At 36.9% G+C, this 24,544-nt stretch overlaps 1 protein-coding gene across 1 annotated transcript in view; it reads right to left on the bottom strand.

Moving 5' to 3' along the window:
- The window catches only part of ANO3 (anoctamin 3), a 455,605-nt gene that overhangs the window by 34,509 nt on the left and 396,552 nt on the right, over positions 1–24,544 (bottom strand). Inside the window, exons 15-20 of the mRNA XM_027979573.3 lie at positions 23,866–23,948; positions 23,307–23,447; positions 22,615–22,779; positions 8,737–8,773; positions 1,955–2,066; positions 1,047–1,104 (exon numbers count right to left, since the gene is read on the bottom strand). Coding sequence (XP_027835374.2) covers positions 1,047–1,104; positions 1,955–2,066; positions 8,737–8,773; positions 22,615–22,779; positions 23,307–23,447; positions 23,866–23,948 — 596 coding nt within the window. The remainder of the gene's footprint in view (positions 1–1,046; positions 1,105–1,954; positions 2,067–8,736; positions 8,774–22,614; positions 22,780–23,306; positions 23,448–23,865; positions 23,949–24,544) is intronic.

The following is a 24,544-nucleotide window of genomic DNA, read 5'->3' as shown; positions in this document are numbered from 1 at the left end:
ATGAAAATGAACTTCCAATGGGTCAAAGATAATACTTTTAAAAATAACAGTAGTTAAAAATATGCATGAAATTTTAAAATTTCCCAGATTGACAACACATTTTTATGATGAAACAAATTCCCCAAAACATTCACGACAATAATATTTTGATTAGAAAATGCCATATAGTTCTGTAAAAAATATATCAAAACAAAATTAAAAGATATATAAGAAAATGGAAAACATATCCTTAACAAATTTGAAAGAACCTTATTTTATTTGTTTAGAAATTATTAAAACAGAAAAAACAGTTTAATGAAAATTAACAGGAATAACATAGCTGCAGAATACAAAATATCAACAAACATGAAAAATGTTCTCTGCGTCACTTGTAATTAAAGGAACTGAAATCAAGAGATATTCTGATATCTTTTGGATTATTGGTAAAAATGAAACTGTTTCACTTGGCAAATTCTGAAGAAGTAAATACATATACTATAGGTAGGAGCTGGCATTTGGGAGGACAGTTTGTCAGTCTCAGTGAAAATATACAACACTCTCACCGTGGAATATAGAAATATTATTCCTAGACATTTTGTTTCCATACATACATAAATCAATGAAGAAATATAAGACTTTGAAGATATACCTATACATTTATAAATGGTATTTCATTAAGATTTCTTTTAGACTAAATTTTCCTTGCTTAGAAGGAAACCCAATATACTTAAAAGTTTGGAAATCAGTGCACAGATAATAACAATCCTCCAAAAGAAAAAAATCTACTGGAGCTAAATTTCTGGGCTTTGTGAATGGAAGAACTGGTTTTGATAGTATATTAAAGAGAGCTGAGGTCAGGATCTTGGGGTTTAATGTATATCCTCTTTTTTGGAAGACTTAGTTTCTTAGGAACCCCTAGATTTCCTGCTTTATCAAAAACATGTCTTCAGTACAGGTGAACTTGCCTGTTTCACCTCCCCTTTCTCTCTCTTCCCACCCCCTTTTTCCCCACAGTCATTGGCCCATATCCATGCCCATCCCACCCCTACCCTTACAAGGTTACTTACTTCCTCCAGTCTCCACCGGTTGAAAAGTTTATTGTACTTTCCCGGATGGCCAACAAATCTGTAAAAAGCCATTTTAATTCATTAGTGTTTAGGCGGGGTTGACTGAAGAACACTTACTAATGCATTACAACCAGTGCAAGTGTGGGTAGACGTAAGGACTCTCTGGAGCAATTTGTACCCAAACAGTGACTTAGGCCATGCTTACACATCAAAGGACCTGACTTGAAAAGGAAAAATGATGTGTGAAGTCATTATCAACGGGTTGAGAAAGTGCAGACAAACCAACCAAATGAAAATTTCCACACTGACTTGTAGAGTTTTAATGTCTTTTTGACCTACTTAATGACTATTAATAAAATGTGCTGAATTGTTTAAAATTTTCTAGCTTCAGTATGTTTCCATGGCACTGGCTGGAGTGTTGAGCATACAGCAAACCAGAACAGGTAGCTTAATATGCTTCTTTTTTTATATTTTGCAGCAAATTCAGGAAAAAAATATTACCATGATAGGTTGTTTCCACACTAAGGAAGTGTACTCTGGGCTTATACAAAACTTTTCTTATTTAACAAAATCATCACTAATGATTGGAGAATCATAATTCAACCCCAGCATGGCATATAGGTCTTATTTATTTTATTGACGTATAGCTGATTTACAATGTTGTGTTCGTTTCAGTTGTACAGAAAAGTGATTCGATCATATGGCTTTACTTTTTTATTTCAACTTTAATTGGGAGTGCAGCCAGAAGCACTATACTAAGTCTTGATTTGAAAAAGCATGTGAAGATTCATTGGGACAGTTTTTCAAGGCAGAGAACAAGAATTTGCCACCTCTGTTAACAAACTGGCAATGAAACTGTTGACAGTCTCTGTCACTGTGCAAAGACAATGTGTATAAAGTTGACTTACCTCCCCAAAAAGAAAGCAATATAGAAGATAGAACTGTTCAAATTGACAAATTGGAAGAGGAACATCTTCAAAGCAAAGCTGTTTTCCCATTCAGATTCTGTTCGAGGATATTCTAAAAGGAACATGGAGTGTGCTTACACAGATGAAGTAAATGACAAGAAATATGGATACAGAATCAGAAGTCCTATGTTCAAAGTCTGGTTCAGTCATTTACTGAGTCTATAAGCCACTCAATGCCTCTGAGTTCTAGTGTCTGCATTTGTGAAAATAGGAGTGATAATATCTGTTCCACAGAATTGATAAAAAGATCCAATGAGATAATCTTTAGACATTTTCCACAACTACAAAAGTATGACATCTGTTATTAAGACATAAGGATTTTCATGATTCTCTCTGCTCCTGTCGTTTAGAGGTGACCATAAATACTAGATCAGTCTTTCACTCCAAATGTCTATACTTAATTCAGAGACCTTAACTGTCTACAGAGTTCTTTAAAAAAGGAATATTCTGTATGCAGACTGAAGTGGATTAGTAAAGGAAAAGAGGGCTTCATCAGCCAGAAAAGCTCAGTTCTTATCTCAGCCTTATACCTAATTTGCTGGTAACTTCAGGCAGGTGTCTTCATGAATTTTGCAATCAGTTTTATAATCTGTGTGCAGGGACTTACTTCCCTGGTGGCTCAGATGGTAAAGTGTTTGTCTACAATGCGGGAGACCAGGGTTCAGTCCCTGGTTTGGGAAGATCCCCTGAAGAAGGAAATGGCAATCCCCTCCAGTACTATTGCCTGGAAAATCCCATGGACAGAGGAGCCTGGTAGGGTACAGTCCATGGGGTCGCAAAGAGTTGGGTGCGACTGAGCAACTTCACTTTCACTTTCACTTTATAATCTGTGAAGTGAGGAATTTAGATAAGATGATTTTAAGAACTCTGTCAACTTACACCTTAGGGCTCTGACTTCTCAAAATAAAGCAAACAAAAGATAACAAAATAAAGCAACATCTTCATAAAACTAGATGAAGATGGCAGAATGTACCTCAGCCTCAGCTCCCACTGGATATCCAAATAAGGGATAGAAAATATATAAGCAAATCTAATGTATATATTCTAATGTAACTGAAAATTCAACAAAGATAGAACGTAGATGTGCTCTGACTTAAAAGAAAAGATAGGCCAAACTGTATGCATGAGCAAAGCACAGAATAAAGAGGAAACTCTATCCTGGGGAACTCCAGAATAGGTCCTGGGGAATGCCAAGCCCAAAGCAGACAAGTGTCAGAAACAGGAAAGATCTGTGGGGCATCCACAAGAGTGACTGGTGGACGGGCAGAAGGGAGAGCTGTCAGGAGAGCCAACATTTCTGCATGGTTATGTTTTCACTGTTGTTTCCTTCTAAATAGTTTGTATATTAAGCAAAAAACTTATTTAGAAATGAGACTGTGGGTTTTTTAAAAAAAATCCCCTGTGTTAGATTGTTTTGGGTCTCCATTTCTAATTTTAGAAAAAACTTTGGAGAAGGAAATGGCACCCCACTCCAGTATTCTTGCTTGGAAAATCCCATAGACAGAGGAGCCTAGTAGGCTACAGTCCATGGGGTCGTGAAGAGTCGGACACGACTGAGCGACTTCACCTCACTTCACTTCTAATTTTACTGCTTCATGATCCACAAATGTGTCCTGTGTGATTTCTGCCTTAGAACAAAAAAAGTTGCAATTTCATTGTGGCCAAATTACATGGATAAGTTTTGTCAGTGTACCAAGTGTCTCACAAGAATATTCACTTTTCTCTTGAGCATACAGCTTATATACATTTAAAGGAAGCCTGCTAGTTATGATATTCAAATATTCTATCAGTTCAGTTCAGTTCAGTCACTCAGTCATGTCCAACTCCTTGCAATCCCATGAACCGCAGCATGTCAGGCCTCCCTGTCCATCACCAACTCCTGGAGTCCACCCAAACCCATGTCCATTGAGTCGGTGATGCCATCCAACCATCTCATCCTCCGTCATCCCTTTCTCCTCCTGCCCTCAGTCTTCCCCAACATCAGGTATTTTTTCAAATGAGTCAGCTCTTTGCATCAGGTGACCAAAGTATTGGAGTTTCAGCTTCAACATCAGTCCTTCCAATGAACACTCAGGACTGATCTCCTTTAGGATGGACTGGTTGGATCTCCTTGCAGTCCAATGAACTCTCAAGTGTCTTCTCCAATACCACAGTTCAAAAGCATCAATTATTCGGTGCTCAGCTTTCTTTACATATAGTGTAACTCTCACATCCATACATGACCACTGGAAAAACCATAGCCTTGACTATGTTGGCAAAGTAATGCCTCTGCTTTTTAATATTCTATCTAGGTTGGTCATAACTTTCCTTCCAAGGAGTAAGTGTCTTTTAATTTCATGGCTGCAATCACAATCTGCAGTGATTTTGGAGCCCAGAAAAATAAAGTCAGCCACTGTTTCCACTGTTTCCCCATCTATTTCCCATGAAGTGATGGGACCAGATGCCATGATCTTCGTTTTCTGAATGTTGAGCTTTAAGTCAACTTTTTAACTCTCCTCTTTCACTTTCATCAAGAGGCTCTTTAGTTATTCACTTTCTGCCATAAGGGTGGTGTCATCTGCATATCTGAGTTTAGTGATATTTCTCCCAGCAATCTTGATTCCAGCTTGTGCTTCCTCCAGCCCAGCATTTCTCATAATGTACTCTGCATATAAGTTAAATAAGCAGAGTGACAATATATAGCCATGAAATTAAAAGACGCTTACTCCTTGGAAGAAAAGTTATGACCTACCTGGATAGCATATTGAAAAGCAGAGACATTACTTTGCCAACAAAGGTCCGTTTAGTCAAGGCTATAGTTTTTCCAGTGGTCATGTATGGATGTGAGAGTTGGACTGTGAAGCAAGCTGAGTGCCGAAGAATTGATGCTTTTGACCTGTGGTGTTGGAGAAGACTCTTGAAAGTCCCTTGGACTGCAAGGAGATCCAACCAGTCCATTCTAAAGGAGATCAGCCCTGGGTGCTCTCTGGAAGGAATGATGCTAAAGCTGCAACTAAAGTACTTTGGCCACCTCATGCGAAGAGCTGACTCATCAGAAAAGACTCTGATGCTGGGAGGGGTTGGGGGCAGGAGGAGAAGGGGACGACAGAAGATGAGATGGCTGGATGGCATCACTGGCTCGATGGATGTGAGTTTGAGTGAACTCTGGGAGATGGTGATGGACAGGGAGGCCTGGCGTGCTGTGATTTATGGGGTCGCAGAGTCAGACATGACTGAGCAACTGAACTGAACTGAATATACAGCCTTGACGTACTCCTTTTCCTATTTGGAACCAGTCTGTTGTTCCATGACCAGTTCTAACTGTTGCTTCCTGACCTGCATACAGGTTTCTCAAGAGGCAGGCCAAGTGGTCTGTTATGCCCATCTCTTTTGGAATTTTCCACAGTTTATTGTGATCCACACAGTCAAAGGCTTTGGCATAGCCAATAAAACAGAAATAGATATTTTTCTGGAACTCTCTTGCTTTTTTGATGATCCAGCGGATATTGGCAATTTGATCTCTGCTTCCTCTGCCTTTTCTAAAACCAGCTTGAACATCAGGGAGTTCACAGTTCACGTATTGCTGAAGCCTGGCTTGGAGAATTTTGTGCATTACGTTACTAGCGTGTGAGATGAGTGCAGTTGTGCAGTAGTTTGAGCATTCTTTGGCATTGCCTTTCTTTGGGATTGGAATGAAAACTGACCTTTTCCAGTCCTGTATATCTTGGCTTATATTTTGAGTGTTTATTTGTCAATTTATTTGTGTATTTCTATTATATTTTGCTTTCTACGCTTTGAAGGTTGGTGGAAATGTGTATAGAAACTGACTATTATTCTGACCTGATAGGTTTTTTATCAGTATAAAGTCTCTGTCTTTCCCTCTCAAATACAGATTAAATTCTAGTTTGCCTAATATGAGTATGATGACATCTGATTTTATTGTTGCTGTTCCCTTGACATAGATACTTTTATTCCTGAATTGAACTCTGACAAAATAAAAGTTCTTTTCACCAGTTGACCTAATTTGTTTCTTGGAATCCAAGTTTATCTTTATAGATAATCAATACTACAGATAAATCATTGTTCATTATTATAGATACTTCATTATTTGGAACAACTGACAACCATTCTGATCTAATTCTTAAAAACTGAAAAGCTAGGCTGAAAAAAGTATCACTTTGGATCAAATATTATATATTCTCTTTTAAAAACCTTAATGTGACAGAATTGAAGCTTTGATTTTTGTGTATTTATGATATTTTAAAATAAAATATTTGGGCAAAAAAGAAATCAAGAAACAAAGTCTTAAAAGTATTTTATATAATTAGAAAGTTAAACCTAATTTCTAATTTGAAGCACAAATTTGCAAGCCTAAATTTATATAGAATTTAATATCATATATATTGCATACATATTATTTTTATATATACATGCAATGACATTACATTTCTTTAAACAAAATATCAATATTTTATTAATTTAAATTTATAAAGCTCATTATTAATCGACAGCTATGAGTCCACAGGCATTATGGTATGAGTTATAGATGGAAAAAATCAAATATCAAGTGAAAGCTGACATTCCTGGCAATTAGCATATTCTGCTCCTATAATTAATATTATGGTTCCCCCAAATTACTTGCTTAGGCTTGCTTTCATCTTGGGAATAAAATACTTTACAAGCAAATAAATATAAGAAATCAGAGCTAGAAGAAAGCCTTGAGATATCTAGTTCAAGTGTTTTATTACCCAACTGAAGAAACTATAGCTCAGAGGGTTTAAAGAAAATTGAAAACGATCATTCCCATTTATGGGGCACTTGTCATGTGTCAGGCAGCTAACCTACAATGACAGTGAAACAGGAACTATTCTCATTCTCATTTTACCAATGAAGAAACTGAGACTCAGAAAAAGAAAGAAAAGGAGATGGAGCAGAGAGAAGAGATGAAAGAATGGAAAGAAGAAAAAACTTGCTCATAGTCATGTAATTTCCAAGTGACCGTATCAGCCAGACTATGAACTAGGGGCTAGTTCTTCCCCCTATACGTTGTCTTTTCTCATGTTACTCGCATCTGTAAATACATCGTAAGACAAGCAACACATCTTAATGGAGTGATACAGTTACTCCACCACAGTCAGTGGAGTCTGTCACATCTGAGTTTAAATTCTACCCATTAACTTAATTGGGCTTCCCTGGAGGCTCAGTGGTAAAGAATCCACCTGCAAGGCAGGAGACACAGGATACGCGGGTTTGATCCCTGGGTTGGGAAGATTGATGAGGGATTTAACCAAGATCCTAGGGGAGGGCATGGCAACCTACTCCAGAATTCTTGTCTGGAGAATCCCATGGACAGAGGAGCCTGGCCGGCTACAGTCCATAGCGTTGCAGCGTGGGACACAACTGAAGCAACTTCGCATGCATGCAACTTAATTACCTTGATTTTCTTATCGATAAACTTGGGATACTACTGTCACAGAATTGTGATGTAAAACAAAATAGTAAAGGAGGAGAGTCTAGCTGAGCTCAGTGCCTTGGCTCTGTTGAGTTTTCAAATAATAAAAGATCGCAGCTCAAACAACTCTGTAATAAAAATTTTGTACCCAAATTGGGGGACCAAAACTTAAGTTTGAGGATAGAAATAAAGGTATTTTCTGACATGCAAGGTTTTGAGATGTTTACTTTCCATGTAGCAAAATAAGAAATTAAAACAGAAGAAACAAAGGATCCAAAAAGTTTTGTCCAACGAAAAAATAAAAAGTGAAGGAATTACCACAGTGCTGGTCAAAGCAGTGTATGCAGCTGAACACAAGCCCAGAGGGTAACCTACTGAGACTGGAGTAGACAGTGGTTCAGGGAGGATAGCTCTCGGAAGAAAGTGAGTACAATACTTAATGTTTTTTAATGTACTTAGAGAGAATTTAGAGTTACGGCAGGAAGTTCGGGATAAATCAAGGCAAGTATGTGTAGACAAGCAAAAAAAAATGTTGTTATTAGCTTCACGAAAATATAAAGTTCTTATAAGAAAGAAAGCAACCACAGTACACGTCATGCCTTAGATATGAGCATAGTTCTGTAGATACGTGATGTGAACACTAATTATTCATTAGGCTAACGCTGCTTTGGAAGGAGGAGAATTAGCAATCTGCTTTTACCTAGAGATGGATGGGGAAGTGCGAGGGAGCAGGACGCTGTGGGAATAAAGTACGAAGCTCCTGTCTTTTATTACGGGAAGGCAATCACTTCCCAAAGCTGGAAAACTCAAGAATGGCAGTAGTAGCATGCAATTTAGAAATAGGGTAGAAAAGAACAGAAAACAATGATTAAACTCCTAGAAAGCACTACCTCAGGGATATGGAAAACAAGAATTAGCAATGTGGCAAAGAGCTGGTATTTATTATAAGTCTTTTAATACTCTTTTGCCTTTTAAGTTGTGCACATGTAATATGACACTGTGATAAAATAAATGTTGCAGGGAAAATCCCAAAGAACTGAAAAGGTAGGGGGGAAAGCAATCCCAAGTAGGCAGAACTAGGTTTGTTAATTTCTACTAGGATTTTGTAACTGTGTACATTGCTTCTCTATAGTTATATGATGAATTCCAACTTCCTAGGTCCCTTCTTTCATTTTACTGACAAGTATCTAACTAAAATTGATATAAAAAATGCTAAAGAATGTAAAGAAACCATAGACTGATGCCCATGTTATTTTCTTACTAAGGAGTGAAGTAAGAAAAGTGGACTTACCTAAATTAGTGAGAAGATAAGCAATTTTTTCATAAGCCTGTGATAAGAGAAAGCAGTTAATGTTATTTTCTTTTAAAAATACTGTTATTAAAAAAATAAAATAAAAATAAATAAATAAAAATAAAAATACTGTTATTTAGACTATTCAATGAAACATCTAAAGTTATAACTTCTTTCAATTAAGAAGAAGCATGTTTTAAATCTTACTATGTGGTACTTTATATACATGAACACACAAAATGCAATAAAACATGTTGTAAACGTGGCTATATACAGACATGATTTCTGCAATAACCTTTCTGCTAGCTGTCTTTATTTTTGCTTTATAAGTCAAACAGAAGAGACCTGTATATACCCCAAAGACTTTCAGCTAGTTGATGTCTGACCTGGGATTTGATAACCAAATTATATTTTCTTTTTTCCTACACTGGAAGGTTTAGTGGAACTATGTCTTCTTTACTATTGATAAACAATTTTCCTAATTATGACGAAGACAGTGAACAAAGTTGCATTCCCAAACAACAAAGTTGTTTGGTGGTTATTTAAAACAAAATCCACTTTGCTTCCCAAAACAAAGTTGGTTTGATGGTTATTTAAAGCAAGATTCACTAATCAACTCTGTTGAATCTGTAGTTACGTGAACATTTTAATAACATTTTTTTATATTTTGTCACCTCCTTGTCTCACCTTACTCTGTCCACAGCTTATACAGACTCAAGGAAAGAAAACATATTTTACAATGTTACAAGTAAATACAGCTGGAAGCATATATTTACTACAGATAGAAGGGTGATATATACATGCATGTAAATATAATTACATAACTCCAAAATGAAACAAATCATTCTTTAGACTATAAATTCAAATAACCCTGCCTACCAGCATACAAAATCAAGAAGGTATATGGACACATTAAAACTTGTTCACCTTCCCTGACTGCTCATTCAATAGAACTAATGTGATTATTCATCTTAACCATGATTCAGTCCATCTCTTCCTAAGATCTGAAGCGGTGTCTTCAAACAGAAAGATTATATTGAGTACAAAAGTTTCATTCTACTCCTGGTGCAGTTTTTTAAAAGAACTGTACACACAAATTATCATTTTCAAATTTTAGAATTAGATAAGTTTGAATTTGTGAGCACAAAAGTTTTCCTGACTTTATTCTTTTCCATGCCCCATTTATCAACTAAGATGATTAGAGAAGGGTCTCCAAAGAGTATGATAAGACAGCCTTATCAACAAGCAAATAGTCCATGAGTAGCTACTGTGCTTCCAGCACTGAATTAAGTGCCCTCATGGGGGCTGAGAGAAAATTTTACTTAAGTAACTGCCATTTAGAGTATCTGGCTGGTGCCAAACAGTGTTTTCCAATAGGCTGCACAGAAAGTTCATTCAGGTTTTTCTGTAAGATATTATGGAAACCGGAATGAACTTTTTGGCCAACCCAATGTATACTATTTATGTTTGTCCTTACAAAAATATTATCAAATAGATGTTATGATTTTATGGAACAGGAAACTGAGGTTTAGAATGTTAAGTACCTAGCCTGAGATAATACTTCTAAGCAAGAAGCAAAGTCAGTATTTGGTATAAAGGCTCTCTTGTATCATCTATGCTATGCCTTGTCTCATAAACAATTTCAGATTTTGTCTTAGTAGTTAGCACATAGACCTGCCCATAAGCCCAGGATGGCAACATCACAGCTGATGCCCCAAGGGACTATAATAATCTAATAACCTATGAAGGAATTTTACCAGTCAGAAAAGATGCTGTGCCACCCTGGAAATACTACTTTTGGAAGGGTATCTAGAGTAGGGGAGAGCCTATACCATCCAAGGCCCAAATGCTACAGCCTATTGGCACTGTCATGATGATAAACTACAAAAAGTCCTTGCAGTGTGACTCATTAACTCACCCACAAAGTGTACGAAGAAACCATAATTTAAATATAACCAACTAGATGGTATATGACAGCAGCCTTGACGGGAAGTGGTGTGTGTGTGTGTGTGTGTGTGTGTGTGTGTGTGTGTGTGTGGTGGAATGGAGATATAATTGAGGGAGGAGAAAGTAAAGAGATTCAGGGTCAATTGTTCTGCTTCCTACATTATATACAGGCAGTGAATGTATGGGGGCTTCCCAGGTGTTGTGGTGGTAAAGAATCCACCTGCTAATGCAGGAGAAGCAAAAGACACCTCCAGGGTTCAAACTCTAGGCTGGGGAGATCCCCTGGAGTAGGAAATAGCAAGCCACTCCAGTATTCTTGCCAGGGAAATCCCATGGACAGAGGAGCCTGGTGGGCTACAATCCATGGGGTCACAAAGAGTTGGACAGCAAGAAGAATTCATGGAAGAGTGTATGTATACATTATATGAATCTGCATCATTATACATATATATATATATGCAATATATGTGTGTCTTTAAAATACATATATAAACAAAATAAATTTTAAAAATATATTAAATACCATATAATGAACCCAAGCTTTTAAAAGTCATTCACGAGTCCATTTCAGTAAGCCAATATTCTCTTAGTCATGTGCTGCTGCTGCTGCTGCTGCTAAGTCGCTTCAGTCGTGTCCAACTCTGTGCAATCCCAGAGATGGCAGCCCACCAGGCTTCCCTGTCCCTGGGATTCTCCAGGCAAAAACACTGGAGTGGGTTGTCATTCCTTTTCCAATGCATGAAAGTGAAAAGTGAAAGTGAAATCGCTCAGTCATGTCCCACTCTTCGTGACTCCATGGACTGTAGCCTACCAGGCTCCTCTTCCCATGGGATTTTCCAGGCAAGAGTACTGGAGTGAGGTGCCTTTGCCTTCTCCACTTAGTCAAAATTTCTAATGAGTCAGGTACTATCCAGGGAACCAAATGACAGTGAATCAAGTATAGTCTCTACCATTATGGAATTTAAATTTTGGTTCTCAGAGACATATGACAAAGAAATATGTACTTGGCCAGGAGATGCCAAGTACTAAGAGGAGAGATGAAGCAGGCTGATGGGTAGAGAGCGGTAGAGTGCTATGTAGAGGCTGGTCAGGGAAACCTCTAAGAGAGGGAGACCTCTGAGCAGAGAGCTACTTGGAGTAAGGGAGCCAGACAGAGATGGGGCTAAGTAACTGGTAGACATAGAAACAGTGAGTGCAAATGCCTGAGCCTGCCGTGCTCTTGGTGTGTCTCCTGAAGGTGGAGGAATAAGAGCAATGGGGTGGAGGTACAAAGGAAGTAATGGATGAATCAGAGAGATCTCGGAGGAAATACTTTTTTGGTGTCTCACAGGCTGTGATGAGGACTTCAGAATGCATTCTAAGCTGAAAAAGTCATCATCTCCCCAAATAATGCTTTGTTTTAGGGTGTTATGAGAAATCAATTGGGAAAAAAGTGGCAAAGGCATTTGCTGTGAAGGGGCAAAATTCAGGAGTTCTACATTTGCTTTAATGCTCTTCATCTCCAAGTTAGATGCTCACAATCTAACTTTCATTGTAAAAAGGAGCTCCAAATGGACAAATGCAGAATCAAAAAGAGTCTTCACTTTTCTAGGAATTCTCCTTTTTGAATTTCTAGAAATCGTTGACACACACATGAACAAACTAAACAAATACATTTAAAAAAGCTAATCTTCTCAAGAGTCATTTGTCATTGGTTCCTTTTGAGGTCAAGATGTGTGGTCCAACACTTTGATCCCCCCTATTTCATAATAACCTTTTTGCATTGTAATTATCAGTTAAGGAAACCTGGGTACATTTTGAGGTCTTTGGGGATCAGGCCCATGGAAGAAACATAGGAATGCATACTCTGGACTCTAGAGACAGAAGGGGATTAATATGTGGAAGAGTCCAATACTACAAAGCTACAGTCATCAAGACAATATGGTACTGGCACAAAAACAGAAATATAGACCAATGGAACAAGATAGAGAGCCCAGAGATAAAACCCACACCCTATGGGTACCTTATTTTTGACAAAGGAGGCAAAAATATACAATGGGGCAAAGATAAGCCTCTTCAGCAAGTGGTGCTGGGAAAAACGGACAGCTATGTGCAAAAGAATGAAATTAGAACACTTACTAATGCCATACACAAGGATAAAGTCAAAATGAATTAAAAACCTACTTTTAAGACCAGAAACTATAAAACTCTTAGAAGAAAACATAGGCAGATTACTCGATGACAGAAATCAAAGCAAGATCTTCTATGACCCACTCTTAGAGTAATAAAAACAAAAGTAAATAAGTGGGACCTAATTAAACTTAAAGCTTTTGCACAGCAAAGGAAACTACAAACAAGGTGAAAAGATAACCCTCAGAATGGGAGAAAATAATAGCAAAGGAAACAGCTGACAAATAATTCCCAAAATATATAAGCAGCTCCTACAATTCAATATCAGAAAAACAAATAACCCAATCAAAAAGTGGGAAAAAGACCTATACAGACATTTCTCCAAAGAAGACATACAGATGGCTAACAAACACATGAAAAGATGCTCAACATCTCTCATTATCAGAGAACTGCAAATTAAAACTACAATGAGATACCACCTCACACCAGTCAGGATGGCCCTCATCAAAAAGTCTACAAACAATAAATGATGGAGAGGGTGTGGAGAAAAGAGAACCCTCTTGCACTGTTGGTGGGAAAGTAACTTGATACAGCCACTATAGAAGACAGTATGGAGAGTCCTTTAAAAACTAGGAATTAAAAAAAAAAAAAAAAAAAAAACTAGGAATAAAACCACCATATGACCCAGCAATCCAACTCCTGGGCATATACCCTGAGGAAACCAAAATTGAAAAAGATACATGTACCCCAGTGTTCAATGCAGCACTACTTATAATAGCTAGAACATGGAAGCAAACTAGATGCCCACTGCCAGATGAATGGATAAATAAACAGAGGTACCTATATACAATGGAATATTAGTCATAAAAAGGAATGGATTTTAGTCAGTTCTAATGAGATGGATGAACCTAGAGCCTACTAGATAGAGTGAGGTAAGTCAGAAAGAGAAATATAAATATCATATACTGACACATATATACGGAATCTAGAAAGATACTACTGATGAATTTATTTTCAGGGCAGCAATGGAGAAACAGACAGAGAACGGACCTACAGACATGGGGGGAGATGGAAGGCAGGTTCGGGAGGGAGTGGACATGGGTGTACCCATGGCCGATTCTTGATGTATGACAGAAACCCACAAAATTCTGTAAAGCAACTATCCTTCAATCAAAAAAATAAAGTGGCAAAATATAAATAAATAATGTGGATGAGTCCAGAACCAGCATGGAGTACTTACAACAGCCCAGTATATTCAAGGGTTTTCTTTCTTTCTTTCTTTCTTTCTTTCTTTTTTTTTTTTTGGTTAAAGCAAGCTCTATGCATGGCACATGGATTCTGAAATAAGAGGAGGAATATCAAAAGGAATTTATCCTTTTATTGGCAATGCTGAAATAGTTTAATTGGCTTAATTCCAGCTATTTCAAACTGTAAGAGTACTTCTGCTGTGATGTTTCCATTTTTTTCTTCAAAATTATGCATTACTCATGAGACCAGACAGCTGTCATACTATTGCAATCTATTCTTAAATTAATTAATAATTAATTAATTAAGAATTAAGATAAATTAAGAATTAAGAATCTTGTTGTCAAGCAACAAGAACATACGTTTTTAAAATAACTGCATTTTAAATTTTTATTAAAAACGTTTTGGAAATATTTCCTAATGATGGCTAAGCATGCTGTTTATGGTATCTTCAATAGCATATTTTCAGGGTCAGTAAAATAAAGAAGAAAGAGGATGATGGGATTTATAAAAAGAAAGTCCTGGTTTTAAATTTTGGCTTTGAAGTTTTTTAGCTGTCATCCTGGTAAAAGATGTTAAAGATAATAACTTGAAATTTTAGCTACTGTTAAATTATTTGTAATCTGTATTTGAAATATGTGATTTCTGATCTTGGCTGTGTATCAAAATTACCTTATATCCCTTAAATCACTGATTTTGTAATGCTATTTTGGGGACTGACTGGATCAGAATCACTTGGAGAGCATTACGGGTTATTTTTTGTTTTAAAAACAGACTTCATAGTCCTACAAAGAAGATTCTGAATGAGACTCAGGGATCTGTAGTTTTTCAAAAATGTTTCAGGTGATTTGATGAATAAAAAACAGGAAACAATCCTTTAAGTTACTTTTATGATCTGTGAAATGGCTGTCATCAAATTTTTATTGTCTTGACCCATATCTCATTCCCAAATTGGACATTTCTTTAGGAATGGCTTGACCCACCTATTTCAAAAGCTTAGAGAATGGTATACTTTGATTATTAATTTGAATGAAAATAACAAGGGCAGAAAACCTGAAAGACACTGAAAGTATAATTCTAATAACAAAAATAATTTTGATCACATGTGATATTCAAAATGCTAGGATATTTGAAGAATAAAATATTTTAAGTGTCTTCAAAAATATATTCTAAATGTCTTTTAGTCATTCAGCAAGACCTGGAGATACAAACACGAGGAAGCTACAGTCCCAGTTCTTGAGGAGTTGATACCCTGATAGTGGGAGAAAAGGCATGTCCCAAGCACTGTAACAGAAGAATAGTCACAAAAGGGATTGTTTAATTCTACCAGGAGAATCTGATAAAAATGGAAAATAGACCTGCCCAAGTACCTATGAGAAGAGACACAAAGAAGAGATTATTTCACATATGGAACTGAGAAATATTTTAAGAAGGAAGTGATCCTTAACTAGAATTTTCAAAGATGAAGAGATATTCTCCAAGGAGATAAAAGGAAATAAAGGCCAACAGAGGAAGCACTGTGAACCAGGAAATGGGTGTGAAATAGTAGAATGCCAGGGAGCAAGCACAAGTGAGTCAGTAGGCTGCAGTGCAGAGTATGATAGACAGGGAGGGAACAGGACACACCACCAAATGAGGAGAGAAGGGAAAACCGATTTTAATAATGGAAACCCTCCTTGCCATTGATATCAGAGGCAGTGGGAACCTGTTAGGCAGATTCGAGTACAAAATTACAATGATCAAATTTGCAATTTAGAAAGGCGATCGCAGCAGCGGAGTGAAAGGGAGACGGGAAGAGGTGAAAATACAGACAGGAAGACTAATCAGTTAGAAGGCTGTGGCAACAGTCCAAGTTAAAAATGATAAGTAGCTGGCTGGACTAAGGAAGCAGAAGCGAGCCTGAGGAGCAGGGAATGAATAGGAGAGATGTTATGGAAGCACAGTTCTCGTTAGTCACTGATAAGACGAAGGAGACAAAAGTAGCACATGAATAATGACTTAAGGTTTCAGTCTGTGTACATTAAATATGAAAAGCTCCAATTAAACATATTTGGCTGATTTAAACTATTTTCCATGCACTTATTTTGTAATTTCATGTATATGACTTATAGCCAAAAAACATATTAGATTTAATAGGGTATTTTGACCGAGTCCAAATCCTTCATTTGGGGAATATAGTTTCACGTAGTCAAGTTATTAAAGAACAAAAAGTACATTTCCATGAGCTGTATATTTAGTGTTGGTCTGAAAATAACAAAAGGTAGCATTTGGTATTCCAGGTGAATCCTTTTGGTGGTATGTTTTTTTAAAGGATCTGATATTTTGATATCAATTGATATTCATCTATCCTTATTTGTTTAAGCTTTTAAATGAATCCTGTGTGTTAAGGTGTTTGATAGGACTGTTTGATAATCTGTGGAGTGCCTGAACATCCTGAGAAGGAAGGAAATGCATAAATTCAGAAGGAATATTTTATATGGATTGAATCTGAGAAATGTAACATTCCCTTCACATTTGTTGAGTAGACTGCATAGTTCTTCAGTTCAGTCGCTCCGCTGTTTCTGACTCTGCAACCCCATGGACTGTAGCACGCCAGGCTTCCCTGTCCATCACCACCTTCTGGACCATGCTCAGACTCATGTCCATCGAGTCAGTAATGCCACCCAATTATCTCATCCTCTGCCACATAGTTCTTGCCTGATGCTAAATCCATTTCAAAATTTTCTCCTGAGTTAGTTGCAAGGACAAAGGACAAGTTGTATGGCCTATTTCACTTCCAAGAATCCCTATCTCTATGCCAAATGTTCAACAAGTAGAAATAAACTTTTAAAAAAGAAAAGTCAGCTGTTTTTCACCTGGGAACTATGGATGCTTGTCTCTTAGCTCTAGGCATTTACATGGACTTTTGTATTTAAAGAAGTAGAGCTAGTGGGAGCCTGGTGGGCTACAGTCCATTGGACACAACTGAGCTCACGCATGCACACACACACACACACACACACACACACACACAGAGTGGGATTTTAAGGATCTCAAAGGATGGTTTTTATAATAAAAAGAGTACTGTCTTCACCTGTCTCTAGAGGTCTTTTTTATCTGTAAAATGCAAGTACTTTGGAAGAGACAATACATTAAACCTCATCAAAAATATAAACTTAGTGAGAAGAAGCTGTGTCTGAACCTATGAGAGGAGTGTATGTTGGAGGGTTAATTGTGATTCTCAGAAAGGAGTGGTCACTGAGGAGACAAACTAGAGGGGGTGTAGAATCAGAGGTCAAAGGACTGGGGATTGAGAAGCACCTGGAATAATACAAAACTGGAGTGTGGTACATCACTGGAAACTTTCATCAAATTTCAATTTTTTGCAATATCACTGATAATAAGAAGAATGCCAAAGAATGCTGAAACTACCGCACAATTGCACTCATCTCACACGCTAGTAATGCTTAAAATTCTCCAAGCCAGGCTTCAGCAATATGTGAACCGTGAACTTCCAGATGTTTGAGCTGGTTTTAGGAAAGGCAGAGGAACCACAGATCAAATTGCCAACATCAGCTGGATCATCAAAAAAGCAAGAGAGTTCCAGAAAAACATCTATTTCTGCTTTATTGACTATCCCAAAGCCTTTGACTGTGTGGATCACAAAAAACTGTGGAAAATTATGAAAGAGATGGGAATACCAGACCACCTGACCTGTCTCTAGAGAAACCTGTATACAGGTCAGAAAGCAACAGTTAGAACTGGACATGGAACAACAGACTGGTTCCAAATAGGAAAAGGAGTACATCAAGGCTGTATACTGTCACCCTGCTTATTTAACTTACATGCAGAAAACATCATGAGAAACGCTGGGCTGGAAGAAGCACAAGCTGGAATCAAGATTGCCAGGAGAAATAGCAATAACCTCAGATATGAAGATGACACCACCCTTATGGCAGAGATTGAAGAACTAAAGAGCCTCTTGATGAAAGTAAAAGAGGAGAGTGAAAAAGTTGGCTTAAAGCTCAACATTCAGAAAACTAAGATCATAGCATCCAATCCCATCACTTCATGGCAAATAGATGGGGAAACAGTGAAAACAGTGGCTGAATTTATTTGGGGGGGGCTCCAAAATCACTGGAGATGATGATTGCAGCCATGAAATTAAAAGACGCTTACTCCCTGGAAGGAAAGTTATGACCAACCTAGATAGCATATTAAAAAGCAGAGACATTACTTTGCCAACAAAGGTCCATCTAGTCAAGGCTATGGTTTTTCCAGTGGTATGGATGTGAGAGTTAAACTATAAAGAAAGCTGAGCACCAAAGAATTGATGCTTTTGAACTGTGGTGTTGGAGAAGACTCTTGAGAGTCCCTCAGACTGCAAGGAGATCCAACCAGTTCATCCTAATGGAGGTCAGTCGTGGGTGTTCATTGGAGGGACTGATGTTGAAGCTGAAAATCCAATACTTTGGCCACCTCATACAAAGAGCTAACTCACTGGAGAAGACCCTGATGCTGGGAAAGATTGAGGGCAGGAGGAGAAGGGGACGACAAAGGATGAGATGGTTGGATGGCATCATTGTCTCAATGGACATGAGTTTGAGTGAACTCCGGGAGTTGGTGATGGACAGGGAGGCCTAGCAAGCTGCGGTTCATGGGGTCGCAAAGAGTCGGACACGACTGAGCAACTGAACTGATCTGAACTTGTAGGGAAAATGTTTGAAGATAAAAGTTCCTAATTAATTCAAATGCGGTTCTGATTGTAACAAGTCCTTCAGTTTAACTGAAAAGATCAGTAATTTTCTGGGTAGGGACTAAGGATTGAACACTGAATCTGGAAACTCTGTAACCAGAGACGTCATGCTTGCCTTCTCAAGCAAAAAATAATTAATCACATTTGGCTTCTTCATTGTCTTTGTCTGTGAAATATTGTTCATCTTCAAAAATATGAGCCCATTTCAGTACTTAAGATGTATTTGAAGATCGGTAGGTCGCTGGAACAAATTGCCAAATAGACACAGGAACACAGGGTACGTTTTTGAAGGCAGTAATAATTGATGGGGGGAGTAGAGATTAACAGACATGAAACCATTAACACTGATTATCTCCAATGGGTACAATTAGTTTATGGTAGGAAGGGAGGAGACTGGCATTTTGGATTGAGAAAAGTGACTTTCATGTAATATTTTAAATATCCTTATACTGTCATTTGTTTTATAAGAACAATGCGATTATTTTATAGTCAATGCTAATAAATAATGGATTTAAAAAAGGAGAAACTAAAATTAAGACATATAAAAGAACAAGACTACTGAAATTACCATAGTGTAAGGTGTGATTTCTGTATGAAATAAGTAAACATTTCAATTTTCTTATATTCAGACATATATTTGATGAAAACACATAATACAACAACCTATATGTGATTCATTTTCTCTCTACCAGCACTATGAGTATATACATATTTATAGGTAGCAGATAATTTTTAAAGAACAAAGAGTAAAAAATTATTAACAAATGCAGATATGGCCTGAAGAATTTAGAAGGATCAAAGGAAAGATCATCAGCATTCCCGAACCTTGAACTAAAGGGCAATAATCAAACTCTATTATTTGAAGATGAGAAAAATGGAAAAAAATAAAGAAAATGTGGTATTTTGTAGGAAAGGAAATGAGAGTAAAATAGACTTATAAAGAGAAATAAAAATTCAAAGCGTTGAACAAATAGGAAGAAAATGAGCATTTATTGAACACTTCTATTCACTAGAAGCAGATTTCATTCCATCTTTCAATCCCCCTAGGCATTTGTCCTATTACCCTCATTTGAAAGATCAAGAAATTAAAGTTCAAAGATGTTATGCAGGGTAGTCAGGATCACACAGGTCAAGGAGCAAATCTTTGTTTTGTCTGTGTTTAAAGTCCATTACTTTTTATCTGGACAGTATGTTGAGGAACTGACAATACAAACTGATGAAAGCCTGGACAGTGTTCAGAGGGGCAGGAGAGAGGGGGAGAGCAACAATGAGAACAGAAGGAACAGAGAGAGAGAGAGAAAGAGACAGAGAGAGAGTGTGTACGTGTGTGCTCGCCTGCATGTGAGTGTCCTGGGATGCTATGCAGCCATCAGTAAGCCTTTTGTTTACTTGGTAAAAGACAAAATTTTACAAATGACCTGAAATTGCTACCTAAAGCTACCCAAGTGGCTGTGGTTTCATGAGTGACTTAAATACAAAGTAAAAATAAAGTACATTCCAATTCTGATTTGTTCCAGATTTTATATCATGGTATAATGTATTAAAAGTAAAGATTATTTTTTCTGATTATAAACCAAAACCTACATATGGAGAAAAACATTTGAATGAACAGGAAAAAAAAATATTAAACCAAATATTATCCCACTCTTGAAATATAACCACTATTAACATATCATTGTCATTCTTCAAAATGCAAGTGTGTTCCAGTTGAAATCAAGTGAAATTGTATATCCTTCTTATGTAACTGTATGTCATGTACTTAAATAATATTAAAATTTAATATTCAACCAACCTACCAAGATTAGGAAAATGAATCAATTTAAAGTCATACTAGCTTATCACTAGTGTTACCTAGAAATAACTACATTAACACTAAAGCCTTCTTTTCCTTAGATAAACAATTTTTCTTTCACTATCTGCTAGAACAGTTAAAATAAGAATGAAAGATAAAAAATCTGTTGTATAAAATCCATGCTGCGAATGGCTCCTCTTTCACTGTGGTGATTTTGTGCAACATACAACCTATACTATCTTTCATAGATTACCACACAGGCCTCTTAATCCTAGCTCTGTAGTTTTTCTATGTTTATTGTTCATTTCAATCCATGAGTCAAAAGCATAAATTAAAATACTGTATGGCTTACTTGGAGATATAGTAAAAAAAATTCTCCTTCTGCAAATAAACTGAACCCAAAGAAAGCAAACTCCAGTAGAAAATATTAACTATTGTCCTTGCATTGAAATTTACCCGTTTCTTGAAGTGACTGTTCACTTTCACTTAAGAACTTCCCTGATTATTTTAAAGTTAAATAGAAAATGATTCCAGTCCCTTCTCGACTAATCATATAACACCAGTGTCAATCTAGGTTGGAGCCAGATGCATATTACCTGTTTATGTATTGGTCAGCTCTCTACATGAATTATCATGTAAATAAATATGAAAGCACTAATACTTACTAAATGCACAATCTGGGACAAGTTATTTAAGCTCTCTGAACTGTAGTTTCCTTATTTATATAATGAAGAGAATATTGACCTTGTGGTGGTGTTGGAAGAATTAAAGGAAATAAATTGTTCTAAATGAGCCAGTCAATGCCTTCTGTTTTCAGAGAAAATAGGACCCCAACCACAGACCTTGCTAAAGGGGCAGATCTAAGCATAATGTCTTCTCAGCCACAGATATTTGGTTCACAAGTTAATTGGTATATATGATGTTGAACCAATTACATGCACTCTCTGAGAAATTAGCACATTAAAATACTGGATGATCTAAGTTAAATAAACTACAGAAACTGACCAACATGGTCATGAAGTTAGAGTCAACAAAGATAAGAAAAGCATATCAATGCACCAGCACACCAGACACTGAAACAGAGGCCATTGTTAGGCAATATAGTCTTTTGCTGATAAAAACAGTCTCTTCCCCATGAAAACAAATGCAAATAGAATCATTGTCAAAAAAAAAAAAAAAAAGATGGGAACGGAAGAAAGGAAGAGAGAGAGAGAAAGGAGAAACGGGGAGAGAAAGACAGAAAGACGAAGAGGAAGGAAGAAAGGAAGGGAGGAAAAATACTTAGTCTCAGAGAAATGCAAATGGAGAAGCTGTTTTCCTTTTCACACGAGGTCTTGCAGGAAACAAGGCTACACTTTCAAACAGAATTTCCTATATCTTTCCAATAAATTCTCAGAGTTTGAATTTGTTGGACTGGTTTTCTAATCTTAACAATTCCTTACCTGAATGAAAAGAGCATAGCATCATGAATAAAAAGAGCATAGCACCATTTCCAGCACACACTAGATACTTGATGAGTGGAAGCTGTCACTAAACCAAGTTATAAACCTAAGACTTCCCTGCTGGTGCAGTGGATAGGAATCAACTGCCAATGCAGGGGACACTGGTTCGATCCCTGGTTTGGGAAGATTCCGCACGCACCTGTGTGTCAAAGCTGCTGAAGTTCATGGTCCTAGAACCGGTGCTCCACAAGAGAAGCCACCACAATGAGAAGCCAGGGCGCTACCAAGAAGAGCAGCCCTTGCTTGTTGCAACTAGATAAATCCTGTGCAAAGCAACAAAGACCCAGCACACCAAAAATAAAAACAAATAAATAAACTATAAATTCAAAGAGCAAGGAAGACAATACAACTATCATGGATTTTAATTTTTAAAAAAATCATGTAAACCACATAGATGAAATACTTCCTGTTAAGCAAAACTTGTCTTTGCCAGAAATGATACTTGGCCTTATTTTGGCTTCTTATAAATCCAATGCAAATATAATGGAAACACAGACCTTTCCTCTATTCACCCACTTGACACCTACTGAAAAATTGTAAACACTTACAACATTCAGTGCCATAATGATTACAAAATTGATACAGACTGCAGCAGCGGAAGTTGCAAACTGCCAGTGTTGTTTGATGAAATTCCACTTGAATGATGCAAACTGTTCCATGACAACCAGGCGATACACCACGACTGCAAACACTGCAGTGATCACCAGAGAAATCTGCAAAGTGGGAGACCAGAAGAGACATCCACGTTTTGCGTTATTGAAAAAATAAAAGCAGCAACATAGATCCAAAACATTGACCCCCAAAGCTAAAGAAATTTACTTTTCCGAGAAAGCGTACATAAATTTAAAATTTCCTTTAAAGAACTGAGTTACATTAGAGTCAAAACAAACAGTGTAAGACTCAGTTGTTTTAGTGTGATATGTTGTTCAAATCTCAACTGTCACATGATTGCTCGGTTTTAAAGCAGAGGATCTAATTTAAGGACGACTTACATAATTTCCATTTTTTCTTAGATGATCTTTGTTTCTCCCAGACAGTATTTTATTTAAAAATATATACAAACTGCTTCTGCAATTACTGCATGACCTGCTGTGATTTTTAATAGTACGTATGTACCACCAACATACTGAACAGGATACAGTTTCTTACCCCCTCAGGGTCACAAAATGAGTTGGTATTTTAGAACTTCTTTCTAAATCTGGAATCCCACAATATTCTGAGATTGATGGTTCTACTTTACCATGAAGAATATTCCTGAGATAGAAACAAGAAGACGAGTGACTTTGTCTGAGGAAGGTTGATGTGGTTCAGGTTTTCCACTGATAGGATTCACTCGCTCCATCTTGTAATACTTTGCCTCGAACTGGGGACGAAGGGTTTCCTATGAGAAAAACTAAAGTTAATTAAATATCTAAGGCATAAATTTGAAAAATCATCCAATATTGACTAAATTCTTGGAATTTGGCCTACTTCTATGTCGAGTCTTGGCAAAGAAGCAACTTGTAAAAATTTAGATGCAAGATAATTTCCAAATAAACCCTAAGCTATATTTTAATTAGCATGATTTTCCACTAATGGAATTTAAGGAAACATTATAGAAGTGCTCTGAAAAAAGTACATATTTCATCACTGGTGTCTATTATCTTCATAAAATAACAAGGTTATTAGTAAAACAAAAAAAAATCAAGGGAAAACTGAATTGTGTTTAGCTGCTTCCTGCTTAGACATTAAGGCAGTGAGTGATTTCCTACATCATATGTTATTCCAGTTTCTTATCTCCTGGTCTCTTAACATCTTACCTCCTCTTCTTCCCATTCAATAAGGTCCCAAGTATAGGTTAGTGTACTTCTTCTCCTTTTCCAAAACTCCAGGAAGACTGTGGCTATAAATAAGAATAATAAAATATTACTATTATAATTCTTACCTGAGATATCACATTCTGTCATCATTGCCTTTCTTCTTTGAATTGATGCATTTACATCATATTATTAAATAATTAAAACTAACCACATTTATATTAAATTCATACAGCTGCAATTTTTCTTCCCTTACCTTCTTCTATGTAAATTATCAACATGCACTCTCAATGGAGAGTGATTCTTTTTATTGGAATAAGTAAGCAGAGACTTTTGTTAGCATGATCTTGATCTTGTGAAACTGGATTGGAGATGAAGCTGGAGGATAAGAGGCCTTCAGTGGAAAAGGGAGCTTAGTTATCAGGGAAAAGCTGGGTTTCCTATGCATCATGGAGGTAGAAGAGCATTTCAGAATAGTTGAAGATGATCTGCCCAGTAATTCTGCTCCTTAGCAACTATGCATTTATTTTTTCACTATCCCGCTGACTATCACACATAGTTTTGTCAACATTACAAAAATTTCACAGATGCACATGCTGCATCCAGTCCTTGTACCTTCATGTCTCACGATCATTTCCAGCAGCTTTCCCTTGTGATCCAAATTCAATGGCACAGAGTAACA

This window comes from Ovis aries, chromosome 15, assembly GCF_016772045.2.
Source record: "Ovis aries strain OAR_USU_Benz2616 breed Rambouillet chromosome 15, ARS-UI_Ramb_v3.0, whole genome shotgun sequence".
NCBI classification, from domain to species: Eukaryota; Metazoa; Chordata; class Mammalia; order Artiodactyla; family Bovidae; genus Ovis; species Ovis aries.
This window is presented reverse-complemented; position numbering and strand designations above follow the sequence as displayed.